The 20,702-nt window shown below is 43.2% G+C and overlaps 1 protein-coding gene across 1 annotated transcript in view; it reads left to right on the top strand.

Moving 5' to 3' along the window:
- The window catches only part of LOC110512371 (F-BAR and double SH3 domains protein 2), a 117,818-nt gene that overhangs the window by 75,741 nt on the left and 21,375 nt on the right, over window positions 1-20,702 (top strand). The window contains 2 exon segments of the mRNA XM_090223895.1: window positions 19,143-19,262; window positions 19,374-19,478. Of these exon segments, the coding sequence (XP_090080021.1) occupies window positions 19,143-19,262; window positions 19,374-19,478 (225 nt within the window).

The following is a 20,702-nucleotide window of genomic DNA, read 5'->3' as shown; positions in this document are numbered from 1 at the left end:
AACCATGGCTGTTCCACTATAACTTTAACCACAACCATGGCTGTTCCACTATAACTATAACCACAACCATGGCTGTTCAACTACAACTATAACCATGGCTGTTCCACTACAACTATAACCACAACCATGGCTGTTCCACTATAACCACAACCATGGCTGTTCCACTATAACTATAACCACAACCATGGCTGTTCCACTACAACTATAACCATGGCTGTTCCACCATAACTATAACCACAACCATGGCTGTTCCACTATAACTATAACCACAACCATGGCTGTTCCACTATAACTATAACCATGGCTGTTCCACTATAACTATAACCATGGCTGCTCCACTATAACTATAACCACAACCATGGCTGTTCAACTACAACTATAACCACAACCATGGCTGTTCCACTATAACTATAACCATGGCTGTTCAACTATAACTATAACCACAACCATGGCTGTTCAACTACAACTATAACCACAACCATGGCTGTTCCACTATAACTTTAACCACAACCATGGCTGTTCCACTATAACTATAACCACAACCATGGCTGTTCAACTACAACTATAACCATGGCTGTTCCACTATAACCACAACCATGGCTGTTCCACTATAACTATAACCACAACCATGGCTGTTCCACTACAACTATAACCATGGCTGTTCCACTATAACTATAACCACAACCATGGCTGTTCCACTATAACTATAACCACAACCATGGCTGTTCCACTATAACTATAACCATGGCTGTTCCACTATAACTATAACCATGGCTGTTCCACTATAACTATAACCACAACCATGGCTTATCAACTACAACTATAACCACAACCATGGCTGTTCCACTATAACTATAACCATGGCTGCTCCACTATAACTATAACCACAACCATGGCTGTTCAACTACAACTATAACCACAACCATGGCTGTTCCACTATAACTATAACCATGGCTGTTCAACTATAACTATAACCACAACCATGGCTGTTCAACTACAACTATAACCACAACCATGGCTGTTCCACTATAACTTTAACCACAACCATGGCTGTTCCACTATAACTATAACCACAACCATGGCTGTTCAACTACAACTATAACCATGGCTGTTCCACTATAACCACAACCATGGCTGTTCCACTATAACTATAACCACAACCATGGCTGTTCCACTACAACTATAACCATGGCTGTTCCACTATAACTATAACCACAACCATGGCTGTTCCACTATAACTATAACCACAACCATGGCTGTTCCACTATAACTATAACCATGGCTGTTCCACTATAACTATAACCACAACCATGGCTTATCAACTACAACTATAACCACAACCATGGCTGTTCCACTACAACTATAACCACAACCATGGCTGTTCAACTACAACTACAACTATAACTATAACTATAACTATAACTACAACTTCAACTACAACTATAACCACAACCATGGCTGTTCCACTACAACTATAACCACAACCATGGCTGTTCAACTACAACTATAACCACAACCATGGCTGTTCAACTACAACTATAACCACAACCATGGCTGTTCAACTATAACTATAACCACAACCATGGCTGTTCCACTACAACTATTTTTTTTATTTTTTTTATTTTACCTTTATTTAACCAGGCAAGTCAGTTAAGAACAAATTCTTATTTTCAATGACGGCCTGGGAACAGTGGGTTAACTGCCTGTTCAGGGGCAGAACGACAGATTTGTACCTTGTCAGCTCGGGGGTTTGAACTCACAACCTTCCGGTTACTAGTCCAACGCTCTAACCACTAGGCTACCCTGCCGCCCCTATAACCACAACCATGGCTGTTCAACTACAACTATAACCACAACCATGGCTGTTCCACTATAACCACAACCATGGCTGTTCAACTATAACTATAACCACAACCATGGCTGTTCCACTATAACTATAACCACAACCATGGCTGTTCAACTACAACTATAACCACAACCATGGCTGTTCCACTACAACTATAACCACAACCATGGCTGTTCCACTACAACTATCACCACAACCATGGCTGTTCAACTACAACTATAACCACAACCATGGCTGTTCCACTATAACTATAACCACAACCATGGCTGTTCCACTATAACCACAACCATGGCTGTTCCACTATAACTATAACCACAACCATGGCTGTTCCACTACAACTATAACCACAACCATGGCTGTTCCACTACAACTATAACCACAACCATGGCTGTTCCACTACAACTATAACCACAACCATGGCTGTTCCACTACAACTATAACCACAACCATGGCTGTTCCACTATAACCACAACCATGGCTGTTCCACTATAACTATAACCACAACCATGGCTGTTCCACTACAACTATAACCACAACCATGGCTGTTCCACTATAACTATAACCACAACCATGGCTGTTCCACTACAACTATAACCACAACCATGGCTGTTCAACTACAACTATAACCACAACCATGGCTGTTCCACTATAACTTTAACCACAACCATGGCTGTTCCACTATAACTATAACCACAACCATGGCTGTTCAACTACAACTATAACCATGGCTGTTCCACTACAACTATAACCACAACCATGGCTGTTCCACTATAACCACAACCATGGCTGTTCCACTATAACTATAACCACAACCATGGCTGTTCCACTACAACTATAACCATGGCTGTTCCACCATAACTATAACCACAACCATGGCTGTTCCACTATAACTATAACCACAACCATGGCTGTTCCACTATAACTATAACCATGGCTGTTCCACTATAACTATAACCATGGCTGCTCCACTATAACTATAACCACAACCATGGCTGTTCAACTACAACTATAACCACAACCATGGCTGTTCCACTATAACTATAACCATGGCTGTTCAACTATAACTATAACCACAACCATGGCTGTTCAACTACAACTATAACCACAACCATGGCTGTTCCACTATAACTTTAACCACAACCATGGCTGTTCCACTATAACTATAACCACAACCATGGCTGTTCAACTACAACTATAACCATGGCTGTTCCACTATAACCACAACCATGGCTGTTCCACTATAACTATAACCACAACCATGGCTGTTCCACTACAACTATAACCATGGCTGTTCCACTATAACTATAACCACAACCATGGCTGTTCCACTATAACTATAACCACAACCATGGCTGTTCCACTATAACTATAACCATGGCTGTTCCACTATAACTATAACCATGGCTGTTCCACTACAACTATAACCACAACCATGGCTGTTCCACTACAACTATAACCACAACCATGGCTGTTCAACTACAACTACAACTATAACTATAACTATAACTATAACTACAACTTCAACTACAACTATAACCACAACCATGGCTGTTCCACTACAACTATAACCACAACCATGGCTGTTCAACTACAACTATAACCACAACCATGGCTGTTCAACTACAACTATAACCACAACCATGGCTGTTCAACTATAACTATAACCACAACCATGGCTGTTCCACTACAACTATTTTTTTTATTTTTTTTATTTTACCTTTATTTAACCAGGCAAGTCAGTTAAGAACAAATTCTTATTTTCAATGACGGCCTGGGAACAGTGGGTTAACTGCCTGTTCAGGGGCAGAACGACAGATTTGTACCTTGTCAGCTCGGGGGTTTGAACTCACAACCTTCCGGTTACTAGTCCAACGCTCTAACCACTAGGCTACCCTGCCGCCCCTATAACCACAACCATGGCTGTTCAACTACAACTATAACCACAACCATGGCTGTTCCACTATAACCACAACCATGGCTGTTCAACTATAACTATAACCACAACCATGGCTGTTCCACTATAACTATAACCACAACCATGGCTGTTCAACTACAACTATAACCACAACCATGGCTGTTCCACTACAACTATAACCACAACCATGGCTGTTCCACTACAACTATCACCACAACCATGGCTGTTCAACTACAACTATAACCACAACCATGGCTGTTCCACTATAACTATAACCACAACCATGGCTGTTCCACTATAACCACAACCATGGCTGTTCCACTATAACTATAACCACAACCATGGCTGTTCCACTACAACTATAACCACAACCATGGCTGTTCCACTACAACTATAACCACAACCATGGCTGTTCCACTACAACTATAACCACAACCATGGCTGTTCCACTACAACTATAACCACAACCATGGCTGTTCCACTATAACCACAACCATGGCTGTTCCACTATAACTATAACCACAACCATGGCTGTTCCACTACAACTATAACCACAACCATGGCTGTTCCACTACAACTATAACCACAACCATGGCTGTTCCACTATAACTATAACCACAACCATGGCTGTTCCACTACAACTATAACCACAACCATGGCTGTTCCACTACAACTATAACCACAACCATGGCTGTTCCACTACAACTATCACCACAACCATGGCTGTTCAACTACAACTATAACCACAACCATGGCTGTTTCACTATAACTATAACCACAACCATGGCTGTTCCACTATAACCACAACCATGGCTGTTCCACTATAACTATAACCACAACCATGGCTGTTCCACTATAACTATAACCACAACCATGGCTGTTCCACTACAACTATAACCACAACCATGGCTGTTCCACTATAACTATAACCACAACCATGGCTGTTCCACTACAACTATAACCATGGCTGTTCCACCATAACTATAACCACAACCATGGCTGTTCCACTATAACTATAACCACAACCATGGCTGTTCCACTATAACTATAACCATGGCTGTTCCACTATAACTATAACCATGGCTGCTCCACTATAACTATAACCACAACCATGGCTGTTCAACTACAACTATAACCACAACCATGGCTGTTCCACTATAACTTTAACCACAACCATGGCTGTTCCACTATAACTATAACCACAACCATGGCTGTTCAACTACAACTATAACCATGGCTGTTCCACTACAACTATAACCATGGCTGTTCCACTATAACCACAACCATGGCTGTTCCACTATAACTATAACCACAACCATGGCTGTTCCACTACAACTATAACCATGGCTGTTCCACTATAACTATAACCACAACCATGGCTGTTCCACTATAACTATAACCACAACCATGGCTGTTCCACTATAACTATAACCATGGCTGTTCCACTATAACTATAACCACAACCATGGCTGTTCAACTACAACTATAACCACAACCATGGCTGTTCCACTATAACTATAACCACAACCATGGCTGTTCAACTACAACTATAACCACAACCATGGCTGTTCAACTACAACTATAACCACAACCATGGCTGTTCCACTATAACTATAACCACAACAATGGCTGTTCCACTACAACTATAACCACAACCATGGCTGTTCCACTACAACTATAACCACAACCATGGCTGTTCCACTATAACTATAACCACAACCATGGCTGTTCCACTATAACTATAACCACAACCATGGCTGTTCCACTACAACTATAATCACAACCATGGCTGTTCCACTACAACTATAACCACAACCATGGCTGTTCAACTACAACTATAACCACAACCATGGCTGTTCCACTATAACTATAACCACAACCATGGCTGTTCCACTATAACCACAACCATGGCTGTTCCACTACAACTATAACCACAACCATGGCTGTTCCACTATAACCACAACCATGGCTGTTCCACTATAACTATAACCACAACCATGGCTGTTCCACTACAACTATAACCATGGCTGTTCCACTATAACTATAACCACAACCATGGCTGTTCCACTATAACTATAACCACAACCATGGCTGTTCCACTATAACTATAACCATGGCTGTTCCACTATAACTATAACCATGGCTGTTCCACTATAACTATAACCACAACCATGGCTGTTCAACTACAACTATAACCACAACCATGGCTGTTCCACTACAACTATAACCACAACCATGGCTGTTCAACTACAACTATAACCACAACCATGGCTGTTCAACTACAACTATAACCACAACCATGGCTATTCCACTATAACTATAACCACAACCATGGCTGTTCAACTATAACTATAACCACAACCATGGCTGTTCCACTATAACTATAACCACAACCATGGCTGTTCAACTACAACTATAACCACAACCATGGCTGTTCCACTACAACTATAATCACAACCATGGCTGTTCCACTACAACTATAACCACAACCATGGCTGTTCAACTACAACTATAACCACATCCATGGCTGTTCCACTATAACTATAACCACAACCATGGCTGTTCCACTATAACCACAACCATGGCTGTTCCACTATAACTATAACCACAACCATGGCTGTTCCACTACAACTATAACCACAACCATGGCTGTTCAACTACAACTATAACCACAACCATGGCTGTTCCACTATAACTTTAACCACAACCATGGCTGTTCCACTATAACTATAACCACAACCATGGCTGTTCAACTACAACTATAACCATGGCTGTTCCACTACAACTATAACCACAACCATGGCTGTTCCACTATAACCACAACCATGGCTGTTCCACTATAACTATAACCACAACCATGGCTGTTCCACTACAACTATAACCATGGCTGTTCCACCATAACTATAACCACAACCATGGCTGTTCCACTATAACTATAACCACAACCATGGCTGTTCCACTATAACTATAACCATGGCTGTTCCACTATAACTATAACCATGGCTGCTCCACTATAACTATAACCACAACCATGGCTGTTCAACTACAACTATAACCACAACCATGGCTGTTCCACTATAACTATAACCATGGCTGTTCAACTATAACTATAACCACAACCATGGCTGTTCAACTACAACTATAACCACAACCATGGCTGTTCCACTATAACTTTAACCACAACCATGGCTGTTCCACTATAACTATAACCACAACCATGGCTGTTCAACTACAACTATAACCATGGCTGTTCCACTATAACCACAACCATGGCTGTTCCACTATAACTATAACCACAACCATGGCTGTTCCACTACAACTATAACCATGGCTGTTCCACTATAACTATAACCACAACCATGGCTGTTCCACTATAACTATAACCACAACCATGGCTGTTCCACTATAACTATAACCATGGCTGTTCCACTATAACTATAACCATGGCTGTTCCACTATAACTATAACCACAACCATGGCTTATCAACTACAACTATAACCACAACCATGGCTGTTCCACTACAACTATAACCACAACCATGGCTGTTCAACTACAACTACAACTATAACTATAACTATAACTATAACTACAACTTCAACTACAACTATAACCACAACCATGGCTGTTCCACTACAACTATAACCACAACCATGGCTGTTCAACTACAACTATAACCACAACCATGGCTGTTCAACTACAACTATAACCACAACCATGGCTGTTCAACTATAACTATAACCACAACCATGGCTGTTCCACTACAACTATTTTTTTTATTTTTTTTATTTTACCTTTATTTAACCAGGCAAGTCAGTTAAGAACAAATTCTTATTTTCAATGACGGCCTGGGAACAGTGGGTTAACTGCCTGTTCAGGGGCAGAACGACAGATTTGTACCTTGTCAGCTCGGGGGTTTGAACTCACAACCTTCCGGTTACTAGTCCAACGCTCTAACCACTAGGCTACCCTGCCGCCCCTATAACCACAACCATGGCTGTTCAACTACAACTATAACCACAACCATGGCTGTTCCACTATAACCACAACCATGGCTGTTCAACTATAACTATAACCACAACCATGGCTGTTCCACTATAACTATAACCACAACCATGGCTGTTCAACTACAACTATAACCACAACCATGGCTGTTCCACTACAACTATAACCACAACCATGGCTGTTCCACTACAACTATCACCACAACCATGGCTGTTCAACTACAACTATAACCACAACCATGGCTGTTCCACTATAACTATAACCACAACCATGGCTGTTCCACTATAACCACAACCATGGCTGTTCCACTATAACTATAACCACAACCATGGCTGTTCCACTACAACTATAACCACAACCATGGCTGTTCCACTACAACTATAACCACAACCATGGCTGTTCCACTACAACTATAACCACAACCATGGCTGTTCCACTACAACTATAACCACAACCATGGCTGTTCCACTATAACCACAACCATGGCTGTTCCACTATAACTATAACCACAACCATGGCTGTTCCACTACAACTATAACCACAACCATGGCTGTTCCACTACAACTATAACCACAACCATGGCTGTTCCACTATAACTATAACCACAACCATGGCTGTTCCACTACAACTATAACCACAACCATGGCTGTTCCACTACAACTATAACCACAACCATGGCTGTTCCACTACAACTATCACCACAACCATGGCTGTTCAACTACAACTATAACCACAACCATGGCTGTTTCACTATAACTATAACCACAACCATGGCTGTTCCACTATAACCACAACCATGGCTGTTCCACTATAACTATAACCACAACCATGGCTGTTCCACTATAACTATAACCACAACCATGGCTGTTCCACTACAACTATAACCACAACCATGGCTGTTCCACTATAACTATAACCACAACCATGGCTGTTCCACTACAACTATAACCATGGCTGTTCCACCATAACTATAACCACAACCATGGCTGTTCCACTATAACTATAACCACAACCATGGCTGTTCCACTATAACTATAACCATGGCTGTTCCACTATAACTATAACCATGGCTGCTCCACTATAACTATAACCACAACCATGGCTGTTCAACTACAACTATAACCACAACCATGGCTGTTCCACTATAACTTTAACCACAACCATGGCTGTTCCACTATAACTATAACCACAACCATGGCTGTTCAACTACAACTATAACCATGGCTGTTCCACTACAACTATAACCATGGCTGTTCCACTATAACCACAACCATGGCTGTTCCACTATAACTATAACCACAACCATGGCTGTTCCACTACAACTATAACCATGGCTGTTCCACTATAACTATAACCACAACCATGGCTGTTCCACTATAACTATAACCACAACCATGGCTGTTCCACTATAACTATAACCATGGCTGTTCCACTATAACTATAACCATGGCTGTTCCACTATAACTATAACCACAACCATGGCTGTTCCACTACAACTATAACCACAACCATGACTGTTCAACTACAACTATAACCACAACCATGGCTGTTCAACTATAACTATAACCACAACCATGGCTGTTCAACTACAACTATAACCACAACCATGGCTATTCCACTATAACTATAACCACAACCATGGCTGTTCAACTATAACTATAACCACAACCATGGCTGTTCCACTATAACTATAACCACAACCATGGCTGTTCAACTACAACTATAACCACAACCATGGCTGTTCAACTACAACTATAACCACAACCATGGCTGTTCCACTACAACTATAATCACAACCATGGCTGTTCCACTACAACTATAACCACAACCATGGCTGTTCAACTACAACTATAACCACAACCATGGCTGTTCCACTATAACTATAACCACAACCATGGCTGTTCCACTATAACCACAACCATGGCTGTTCCACTATAACTATAACCACAACCATGGCTGTTCAACTACAACTATAACCACAACCATGGCTGTTCAACTACAACTATAACCACAACCATGGCTGTTCAACTATAACTATAACCACAACCATGGCTGTTCCACTACAACTATTTTTTTTATTTTTTTTATTTTACCTTTATTTAACCAGGCAAGTCAGTTAAGAACAAATTCTTATTTTCAATGACGGCCTGGGAACAGTGGGTTAACTGCCTGTTCAGGGGCAGAACGACAGATTTGTACCTTGTCAGCTCGGGGGTTTGAACTCACAACCTTCCGGTTACTAGTCCAACGCTCTAACCACTAGGCTACCCTGCCGCCCCTATAACCACAACCATGGCTGTTCAACTACAACTATAACCACAACCATGGCTGTTCCACTATAACCACAACCATGGCTGTTCAACTATAACTATAACCACAACCATGGCTGTTCCACTATAACTATAACCACAACCATGGCTGTTCAACTACAACTATAACCACAACCATGGCTGTTCCACTACAACTATAACCACAACCATGGCTGTTCCACTACAACTATCACCACAACCATGGCTGTTCAACTACAACTATAACCACAACCATGGCTGTTCCACTATAACTATAACCACAACCATGGCTGTTCCACTATAACCACAACCATGGCTGTTCCACTATAACTATAACCACAACCATGGCTGTTCCACTACAACTATAACCACAACCATGGCTGTTCCACTACAACTATAACCACAACCATGGCTGTTCCACTACAACTATAACCACAACCATGGCTGTTCCACTACAACTATAACCACAACCATGGCTGTTCCACTATAACCACAACCATGGCTGTTCCACTATAACTATAACCACAACCATGGCTGTTCCACTACAACTATAACCACAACCATGGCTGTTCCACTACAACTATAACCACAACCATGGCTGTTCCACTATAACTATAACCACAACCATGGCTGTTCCACTACAACTATAACCACAACCATGGCTGTTCCACTACAACTATAACCACAACCATGGCTGTTCCACTACAACTATCACCACAACCATGGCTGTTCAACTACAACTATAACCACAACCATGGCTGTTTCACTATAACTATAACCACAACCATGGCTGTTCCACTATAACCACAACCATGGCTGTTCCACTATAACTATAACCACAACCATGGCTGTTCCACTATAACTATAACCACAACCATGGCTGTTCCACTACAACTATAACCACAACCATGGCTGTTCCACTATAACTATAACCACAACCATGGCTGTTCCACTACAACTATAACCATGGCTGTTCCACCATAACTATAACCACAACCATGGCTGTTCCACTATAACTATAACCACAACCATGGCTGTTCCACTATAACTATAACCATGGCTGTTCCACTATAACTATAACCATGGCTGCTCCACTATAACTATAACCACAACCATGGCTGTTCAACTACAACTATAACCACAACCATGGCTGTTCCACTATAACTTTAACCACAACCATGGCTGTTCCACTATAACTATAACCACAACCATGGCTGTTCAACTACAACTATAACCATGGCTGTTCCACTACAACTATAACCATGGCTGTTCCACTATAACCACAACCATGGCTGTTCCACTATAACTATAACCACAACCATGGCTGTTCCACTACAACTATAACCATGGCTGTTCCACTATAACTATAACCACAACCATGGCTGTTCCACTATAACTATAACCACAACCATGGCTGTTCCACTATAACTATAACCATGGCTGTTCCACTATAACTATAACCATGGCTGTTCCACTATAACTATAACCACAACCATGGCTGTTCCACTACAACTATAACCACAACCATGACTGTTCAACTACAACTATAACCACAACCATGGCTGTTCAACTATAACTATAACCACAACCATGGCTGTTCAACTACAACTATAACCACAACCATGGCTATTCCACTATAACTATAACCACAACCATGGCTGTTCAACTATAACTATAACCACAACCATGGCTGTTCCACTATAACTATAACCACAACCATGGCTGTTCAACTACAACTATAACCACAACCATGGCTGTTCAACTACAACTATAACCACAACCATGGCTGTTCCACTACAACTATAATCACAACCATGGCTGTTCCACTACAACTATAACCACAACCATGGCTGTTCAACTACAACTATAACCACAACCATGGCTGTTCCACTATAACTATAACCACAACCATGGCTGTTCCACTATAACCACAACCATGGCTGTTCCACTATAACTATAACCACAACCATGGCTGTTCAACTACAACTATAACCACAACCATGGCTGTTCAACTACAACTATAACCACAACCATGGCTGTTCAACTACAACTATAACCACAACCATGGCTGTTCCACTATTTTTGAAATTTTTTATTTTTACCTTTATTTAACCAGGCAAGTCAGTTAAGAACAAATTCTTATTTTCAATGACGGCCTGGGAACAGTGGGTTAACTGCCTGTTCAGGGGCAGAACGACAGGTTTGTACCTTGTCAGCTCGGGGGTTTGAACTCACAACCTTCCGGTTACTAGTCCAACGCTCTAACCACTAGGCTACCCTGCCGCCCTATAACTATAACCATGGCTGTTCCACTACAACTATAACCACAACCATGGCTGTTCCACTACAACTATAACCACAACCATGGCTGTTCCACTATAACCACAACCATGGCTGTTCCACTATAACTATAACCACAACCATGGCTGTTCCACTACAACTATAACCACAACCATGGCTGTTCCACTACAACTATAACCACAACCATGGCTGTTCCACTATAACTATAACCACAACCATGGCTGTTCCACTATAACTATAACCACAACCATGGCTGTTCCACTACAACTACAACTATAACCATGGCTGTTCCACTACAACTATAACCACAACCATGGCTATTCCACTATAACTATAACCACAACCATGGCTGTTCAACTATAACTATAACCACAACCATGGCTGTTCCACTATAACTATAACCACAACCATGGCTGTTCAACTACAACTATAACCACAACCATGGCTGTTCAACTACAACTATAACCACAACCATGGCTGTTCCACTACAACTATAATCACAACCATGGCTGTTCCACTACAACTATAACCACAACCATGGCTGTTCAACTACAACTATAACCACAACCATGGCTGTTCCACTATAACTATAACCACAACCATGGCTGTTCCACTATAACCACAACCATGGCTGTTCCACTATAACTATAACCACAACCATGGCTGTTCAACTACAACTATAACCACAACCATGGCTGTTCAACTACAACTATAACCACAACCATGGCTGTTCAACTACAACTATAACCACAACCATGGCTGTTCCACTATTTTTGAATTTTTTTATTTTTACCTTTATTTAACCAGGCAAGTCAGTTAAGAACAAATTCTTATTTTCAATGACGGCCTGGGAACAGTGGGTTAACTGCCTGTTCAGGGGCAGAACGACAGGTTTGTACCTTGTCAGCTCGGGGGTTTGAACTCACAACCTTCCGGTTACTAGTCCAACGCTCTAACCACTAGGCTACCCTGCCGCCCTATAACTATAACCATGGCTGTTCCACTACAACTATAACCACAACCATGGCTGTTCCACTACAACTATAACCACAACCATGGCTGTTCCACTATAACCACAACCATGGCTGTTCCACTATAACTATAACCACAACCATGGCTGTTCCACTACAACTATAACCACAACCATGGCTGTTCCACTACAACTATAACCACAACCATGGCTGTTCCACTATAACTATAACCACAACCATGGCTGTTCCACTACAACTACAACTATAACCATGGCTGTTCCACTACAACTATAACCACAACCATGGCTTTTCCACTATAACCACAACCATGGCTGTTCCACTATAACTATAACCACAACCATGGCTGTTCCACTATAACTATAACCACAACCATGGCTGTTCCACTATAACTATAACCACAACCATGGCTGTTCAACTACAACTATAACCACAACCATGGCTTTTCCACTATAACCACAACCATGGCTGTTCCACTATAACTATAACCACAACCATGGCTGTTCCACTACAACTATAACCATGGCTGTTCCACTATAACTATAACCACAACCATGGCTGTTCCACTATAACTATAACCACAACCATGGCTGTTCCACTATAACTATAACCATGGCTGTTCCACTATAACTATAACCACAACCATGGCTGTTCAACTACAACTATAACCACAACCATGGCTGTTCAACTACAACTATAACCACAACCATGGCTGTTCCACTACAACTATAACCACAACCATGGCTGTTCCACTATAACCACAACCATGGCTGTTCAACTACAACTATAACCACAACCATGGCTGTTCCACTACAACTATAACCACAACCATGGCTGTTCAACTACAACTATAACCATGGCTGTTCAACTACAACTATAACCACAACCATGGCTGTTCCACTACAACTATAACCACAACCATGGCTGTTCAACTACAACTATAACCATGGCTGTTCAACTACAACTATAACCACAACCATGGCTGTTCAACTACAACTATAACCATGGCTGTTCAACTACAACTATAACCACAACCATGGCTGTTCAACTACAACTATAACCACAACCATGGCTGTTCAACTACAACTATAATCACAACCATGGCTGTTCCACTACAACTATAACCACAACCATGGCTGTTCCACTACAACTATAACCACAACCATGGCTGTTCCACTATAACTATAACCACAACCATGGCTGTTCCACTACAACTACAACTATAACCATGGCTGTTCCACTACAACTATAACCACAACCATGGCTTTTCCACTATAACCACAACCATGGCTGTTCCACTATAACTATAACCACAACCATGGCTGTTCCACTATAACTATAACCACAACCATGGCTGTTCCACTATAACTATAACCACAACCATGGCTGTTCAACTACAACTATAACCACAACCATGGCTTTTCCACTATAACCACAACCATGGCTGTTCCACTATAACTATAACCACAACCATGGCTGTTCCACTACAACTATAACCATGGCTGTTCCACTATAACTATAACCACAACCATGGCTGTTCCACTATAACTATAACCACAACCATGGCTGTTCCACTATAACTATAACCATGGCTGTTCCACTATAACTATAACCACAACCATGGCTGTTCAACTACAACTATAACCACAACCATGGCTGTTCAACTACAACTATAACCACAACCATGGCTGTTCCACTACAACTATAACCACAACCATGGCTGTTCCACTATAACCACAACCATGGCTGTTCAACTACAACTATAACCACAACCATGGCTGTTCCACTACAACTATAACCACAACCATGGCTGTTCAACTACAACTATAACCATGGCTGTTCAACTACAACTATAACCACAACCATGGCTGTTCCACTACAACTATAACCACAACCATGGCTGTTCCACTACAACTATAACCACAACCATGGCTGTTCAACTACAACTATAACCATGGCTGTTCAACTACAACTATAACCACAACCATGGCTGTTCAACTACAACTATAACCATGGCTGTTCAACTACAACTATAACCACAACCATGGCTGTTCAACTACAACTATAACCACAACCATGGCTGTTCAACTACAACTATAATCACAACCATGGCTGTTCCACTACAACTATAACCACAACCATGGCTGTTCAACTATGACTATAACCACAACCATGGCTGTTCCACTACAACTATAACCACAACCATGGCTGTTCCACTATAACCACACCCATGGCTGTTCCACTACAACTATAACCACAACCATGGCTGTTCCACTATAACTATAACCACAACCATGGCTGTTCCACTACAACTATAACCACAACCATGGCTGTTCCACTATAACTATAACCACAACCATGGCTGTTCCACTATAACTATAACCACAACCATGGCTGTTCCACTACAACTATAACCACAACCATGGCTGTTCAACTACAACTATAACCACAACCATGGCTGTTCCACTACAACTATAACCACAACCATGGCTGTTCCACTATAACTATAACCACAACCATGGCTGTTCCACTACAACTATAACCACAACCATGGCTGTTCAACTATAACTATAACCACAACCATGGCTGTTCCACTACAACTATAACCACAACCATGGCTGTTCAACTACAACTATAACCACAACCATGGCTGTTCAACTACAACTATAACCACAACCATGGCTGTTCCACTATAACTATAACCACAACCATGGCTGTTCCACTACAACTATAACCACAACCATGGCTGTTCAACTATAACTATAACCACAACCATGGCTGTTCCACTACAACTATAACCACAACCATGGCTGTTCAACTACAACTATAACCACAACCATGGCTGTTCAACTACAACTATAACCACAACCATGGCTGTTCCACTACAACTATAACCACAACCATGGCTGTTCAACTATAACTATAACCACAACCATGGCTGTTCCACTACAACTATAACCACAACCATGGCTGTTCAACTACAACTATAACCACAACCATGGCTGTTCAACTATAACTATAACCACAACCATGGCTGTTCCACTATAACCACACCCATGGCTGTTCCACTACAACTATAACCACAACCATGGCTGTTCCACTATAACTATAACCACAACCATGGCTGTTCCACTACAACTATAACCACAACCATGTCTGTTCCACTATAACCACAACCATGGCTGTTCCACTACAACTATAACCACAACCATGGCTGTTCCACTACAACTATATCCACAACCATGGCTGTTCCACTATAACTATAACCACAACCATGGCTGTTCCACTATAACTATAACCACAACCATGGCTGTTCCACTATAACTATAACCATGGCTGTTCCACTATAACTATAACCACAACCATGGCTGTTCCACTATAACCACAACCATGGCTGTTCCACTATAACCATGTTTTCCAGTAACCATAAACATGAACATGGCTGTTTTCCAGTAACCATAAACATGAACATGGCCTCAACATGACTGCTGCTGTTGTGTCATGACCGTTACATACTACCCATCACATGCTGTCATGGCCGATGGCTGTTGAACCATGACGGTCGGTTAACCGTCATGGCCGTTGATTAATTAGCATGCTGTTGAAGAGCTGTTACCACCAAGACCACGGTTGTTGGACCATGACCACCAGTGGTGTGTAGTCTCTGCTAGAACAGGAAGTAGTTCTAGTTATTGTACTGGCAGTGGCCCATTCCTCTAGGTAACCTACAGTAGGCCTTTTAACTGAGCCTGACCCTTGTGCTACCTAACCAACTACTGTATAATAAGTCCCATTCACACATACAATGATATGATTATGCTGCTACTGTCCAACATATTAAGAACAATCTGCTATTTGTAGCTGATGTGAATTGTACAGGTAATTAAAATTACACACGATTGCACAATAGCCTCCTTATCCAATTATGTTTTCTGTTCCTTAAATAGACCGTTGTGGGTTTGAGGTGACAGTTTGAGGTGAGGGGGTCTGACGTTGATGCTGAATGGTTGTGTGTTAATGCAGTGTAGAAAGGGGACTTGGATATGTGTTACTAGGCTATGAAGTGAGGGGCTCCATTGGGAAGACACACAGACATCTGCTGCACACATGCTCACACAGGAACGTACACACACACACATTCTCACACACACATGCAGTACTTTTCCATGTGGTTTTGATAGCCCCCTGCCTGTACCAGGCAGATTGTGTTAGAACTGCACAGCAGACGCAGGTTTTCTCTGTTATCTTAAGACAAACAATAGAGGCTTTTTATTCTCTCTCCATTTCAAATCAGTCTGTCTCTTTTCACTCCCTCTGTTTCAAATCAATCTATTTCTCTCTTTTCTCTCCCTCTGTTTCAAATCAATCTATTTCTCTCTTTTCTCTCCCTCTGTTTCAAATCAATCTATTTCTCTCTCTTCTCTCCCTCTGTTTCAAATCAATCTATTTCTCTCTCTTCTCCCTCTGTTTCAAATCAATCTATTTCTCTCTCTTCTCTCCCTCCATTTCAAATCAATCTATTTCTCTCCCAATCACAGCCGGTTGTCATACAGCCTGGAATCGACCCAGGGTGTCTGTAATGACTTCTCAAGCACTGAGATGCAGTACCTTAGACCCCTGTGCCACTCGGGAGCCACCTAGCAGCAGTTCAAACCTAATTATTGTATATAGTTCTCTGGTGTATGTGTGTGAGAGGGGGGTTCTAAAGCTGCTTCGAATAGAGTTGTACTGTACTTGGTGTGGTTGCTAGGTAGCTGTATCCAGAGGTACTGTACATGGTGTGGTTGCTAGGTAGCTGTATCCAGGGGTACATGGGGTGGTTGCTAGGTAGCTGTATCCAGGGGTACTGTACATGGTGTGGTTGCTAGGTAGCTGTATCCAGGGGTAAATTGTGTGGTTGCTAGGTTGCTGTATCCAGGGGTACTGTACATGGTGTGGTTGCTAGATAGCTGTATCCAGGGGTACTGTACATGGTGTGGTTGCTAGATAGCTGTGTCCAGAGGTACTTGGTGTGGTTGCTAGGTAGCTGTATCCAGGGGTAACTTGGTGTGGTTACTAGGTAGCTGTATCCAGGGGAAACCTGGTGTGGTTGCTAGGTAGCTGTGTCCAGGGGTACTTGTACTTGGTGTGGTTGCTAGGTAGCTGTATCCAGGGGTACTTGGTGTGGTTGCTAGGTAGCTGTATCCAGGGGTACTTGGTGTGGTTGCTAGGTAGCTGTGTCCAGGGGTACTTTTACTTGGTGTGGTTGCTAGGTAGCTGTATCCAGGGGTACTTGGTGTGGTTGCTAGGTATCTGTATCCAGGGGCACTTAGTGTGGTTGCTAGGTAGCTGTATCCAGGGGTAATTGGTGTGGTTGCTAGGTAGCTGTGTCCAGGGGTACTTGGTGTGGTTGCTAGGTAGCTGTATCCAGGGCTAACTTGGTGTGGTTGCTCGGTAGCTGTATACAGGGGTACATGGTGTGGTTGCTAGGTAGCTGTATCCAGGATTACTTGGTGTGGTTGTTAAATAGCTGTTTCCAGTGGTACTGTACATGGTGTGGTTGCTTGATAGCTGTATCCAGGGCTAACTTGGTGTGGTTGCTCGGTAGCTGTATACAGGGGTACATGGTGTGGTTGCTAGGTAGCTGTGTCCAGGGGTACTTGATGTAGCGGACTCTTTATTTAGGATATTAGAATCACATTCCATAATTTCCATGGTAACCGCTTAGGAAGAGGGTTGTGTTCTTCTTATCTCCATGGTAACTATGTGTGGGTGTGTGTGTGTGTGTGTGTGTGTGTGTGGGTGGGTGGGTGGGTGGTAGAGTCGTAAGTTGGAGATAGACACAGGGAGCCTGACAGAGGAACACAGTCTGAACAAGGAGGCCAGGAAATGGGCAACCAGAATGGCCCGAGAACACAAGAACATTGTCCACTACAAGAGAGTGAGTCCACACACATACTAGTTGTTGATCTCGGTTCAGATCATCTTTGAAAACCAGATGTGATTTTAGTCTGTGAGATTTAAGTGTGTGTGTGTGTGTGTCTGCCATTAGAGCCTGGAGGAATGTGAGACACTGGGAGTTCCTCAAACAGAGCAGGGCCGGCTTGATCTGGAGCTGAAGATAGAGGATACCAAAGAGAACATCCGCAAGGCTGAGGTGCGTGTTTGTAGGAAATAAGGTAGACCTATACCCCCCTCCCCCCTTCTCCAAGTAGAGTTGTCTCTCCATCGATTCTCTCATAGGCAGCCTGTCAGTCTATGAATCAGATCAAGCCATCTCCTCAGCTCTCCCTCCTCCTCCTCAGTTCTCCCACCTCATCCTCAGCTCTCTCTCCCTCCTCCTCCTCAGCTCTCTCTCCCTACTCCCCCTCAGCTCTCTCTCCCTCCTCAGCTCTCTCTCCCTCCTCAGCTCTCCCTTCTCCTCAGCTCTCTCTCCTCCTCCTCAGCTCTCTCCTCCTCCTCAGCTCTCTCTCCTCCTCAGCTCTCCCTCCTCAGCTCTCCCTCCTCCTCCTCCTCAGCTCTCTCTCCCTCCTCCCCCTCAGCTCTCTCTCCCTCCTCAGCTCTCTCTCCCTCCTCCTCAGCTCTCTCTCCTCCTCCTCAGCTCTCTCTCCTCCTCCTCAGCTCTCCCTCCTCCCTCCTCAGCTCTCCCTCCTCCTTCTCAGCTCTCCCTGCTCCTCCTCAGCTCTCCCTGCTCCTCCTCAGCTCTCCCTCCTCCTCCTCAGCTCTCCCTCCTCCTCCTCCTCAGCTCTCTCTCCCTCCTCCCCCTCAGCTCTCTCTCCCTCCTCCTCAGCTCTCCCTCCTCAGCTCTCCCTTCTCCTCAGCTCTCTCTCCTCCTCCTCAGCTGTCTCTCCTCCTCCTCAGCTCTCCCTCCTCCTCCTCAGCTCTCCCTCCTCCTCCTCAGCTCTCCCTCCTCCTCCTCAGCTCTCCCTGCTCCTCCTCAGCTCTCCCTGCTCCTCCTCAGCTCTCCCTCCTCCTCCTCAGCTCTCTCTCCCTCCTCCCCCTCAGCTCTCTCTCCCTCCTCCCCCTCAGCTCTCTCTTCCTCCTCCTCAGCTCTCCCTCCTCAGCTCTCCCTTCTCCTCAGCTCTCTCTCCTCCTCCTCAGCTCTCTCTCCTCCTCCTCAGCTCTCCCTCCTCCTCCTCAGCTCTCCCTCCTCCTCCTCAGCTCTCCCTCCTCCTCCTCAGCTCTATATCCTCCTCCTCAGCTCTCCCTCCTCAGCTCTCCCTCCTCAGCTCTCCCTCCTCACCTTCCTTTTCTCTCTCATTCCTCTCTGTGATTTCCCTCTATCTGGCCACCCCTGCTGGCTGATATAGTCATAGCGCCCACAGACAGAGATGTGAAATGCACACACCGCTATGTACAACTCTCTACCACCCCTCCCTTT

Source organism: Oncorhynchus mykiss, chromosome 27 (assembly GCF_057628025.1).
Source record: "Oncorhynchus mykiss isolate SJ-2025 chromosome 27, ASM5762802v1, whole genome shotgun sequence".
NCBI classification, from domain to species: domain Eukaryota; kingdom Metazoa; phylum Chordata; class Actinopteri; order Salmoniformes; family Salmonidae; genus Oncorhynchus; species Oncorhynchus mykiss.
The sequence above is the reverse complement of the archived record's forward strand: the minus strand, read 5'-3'. Positions and strand labels throughout refer to the sequence as shown.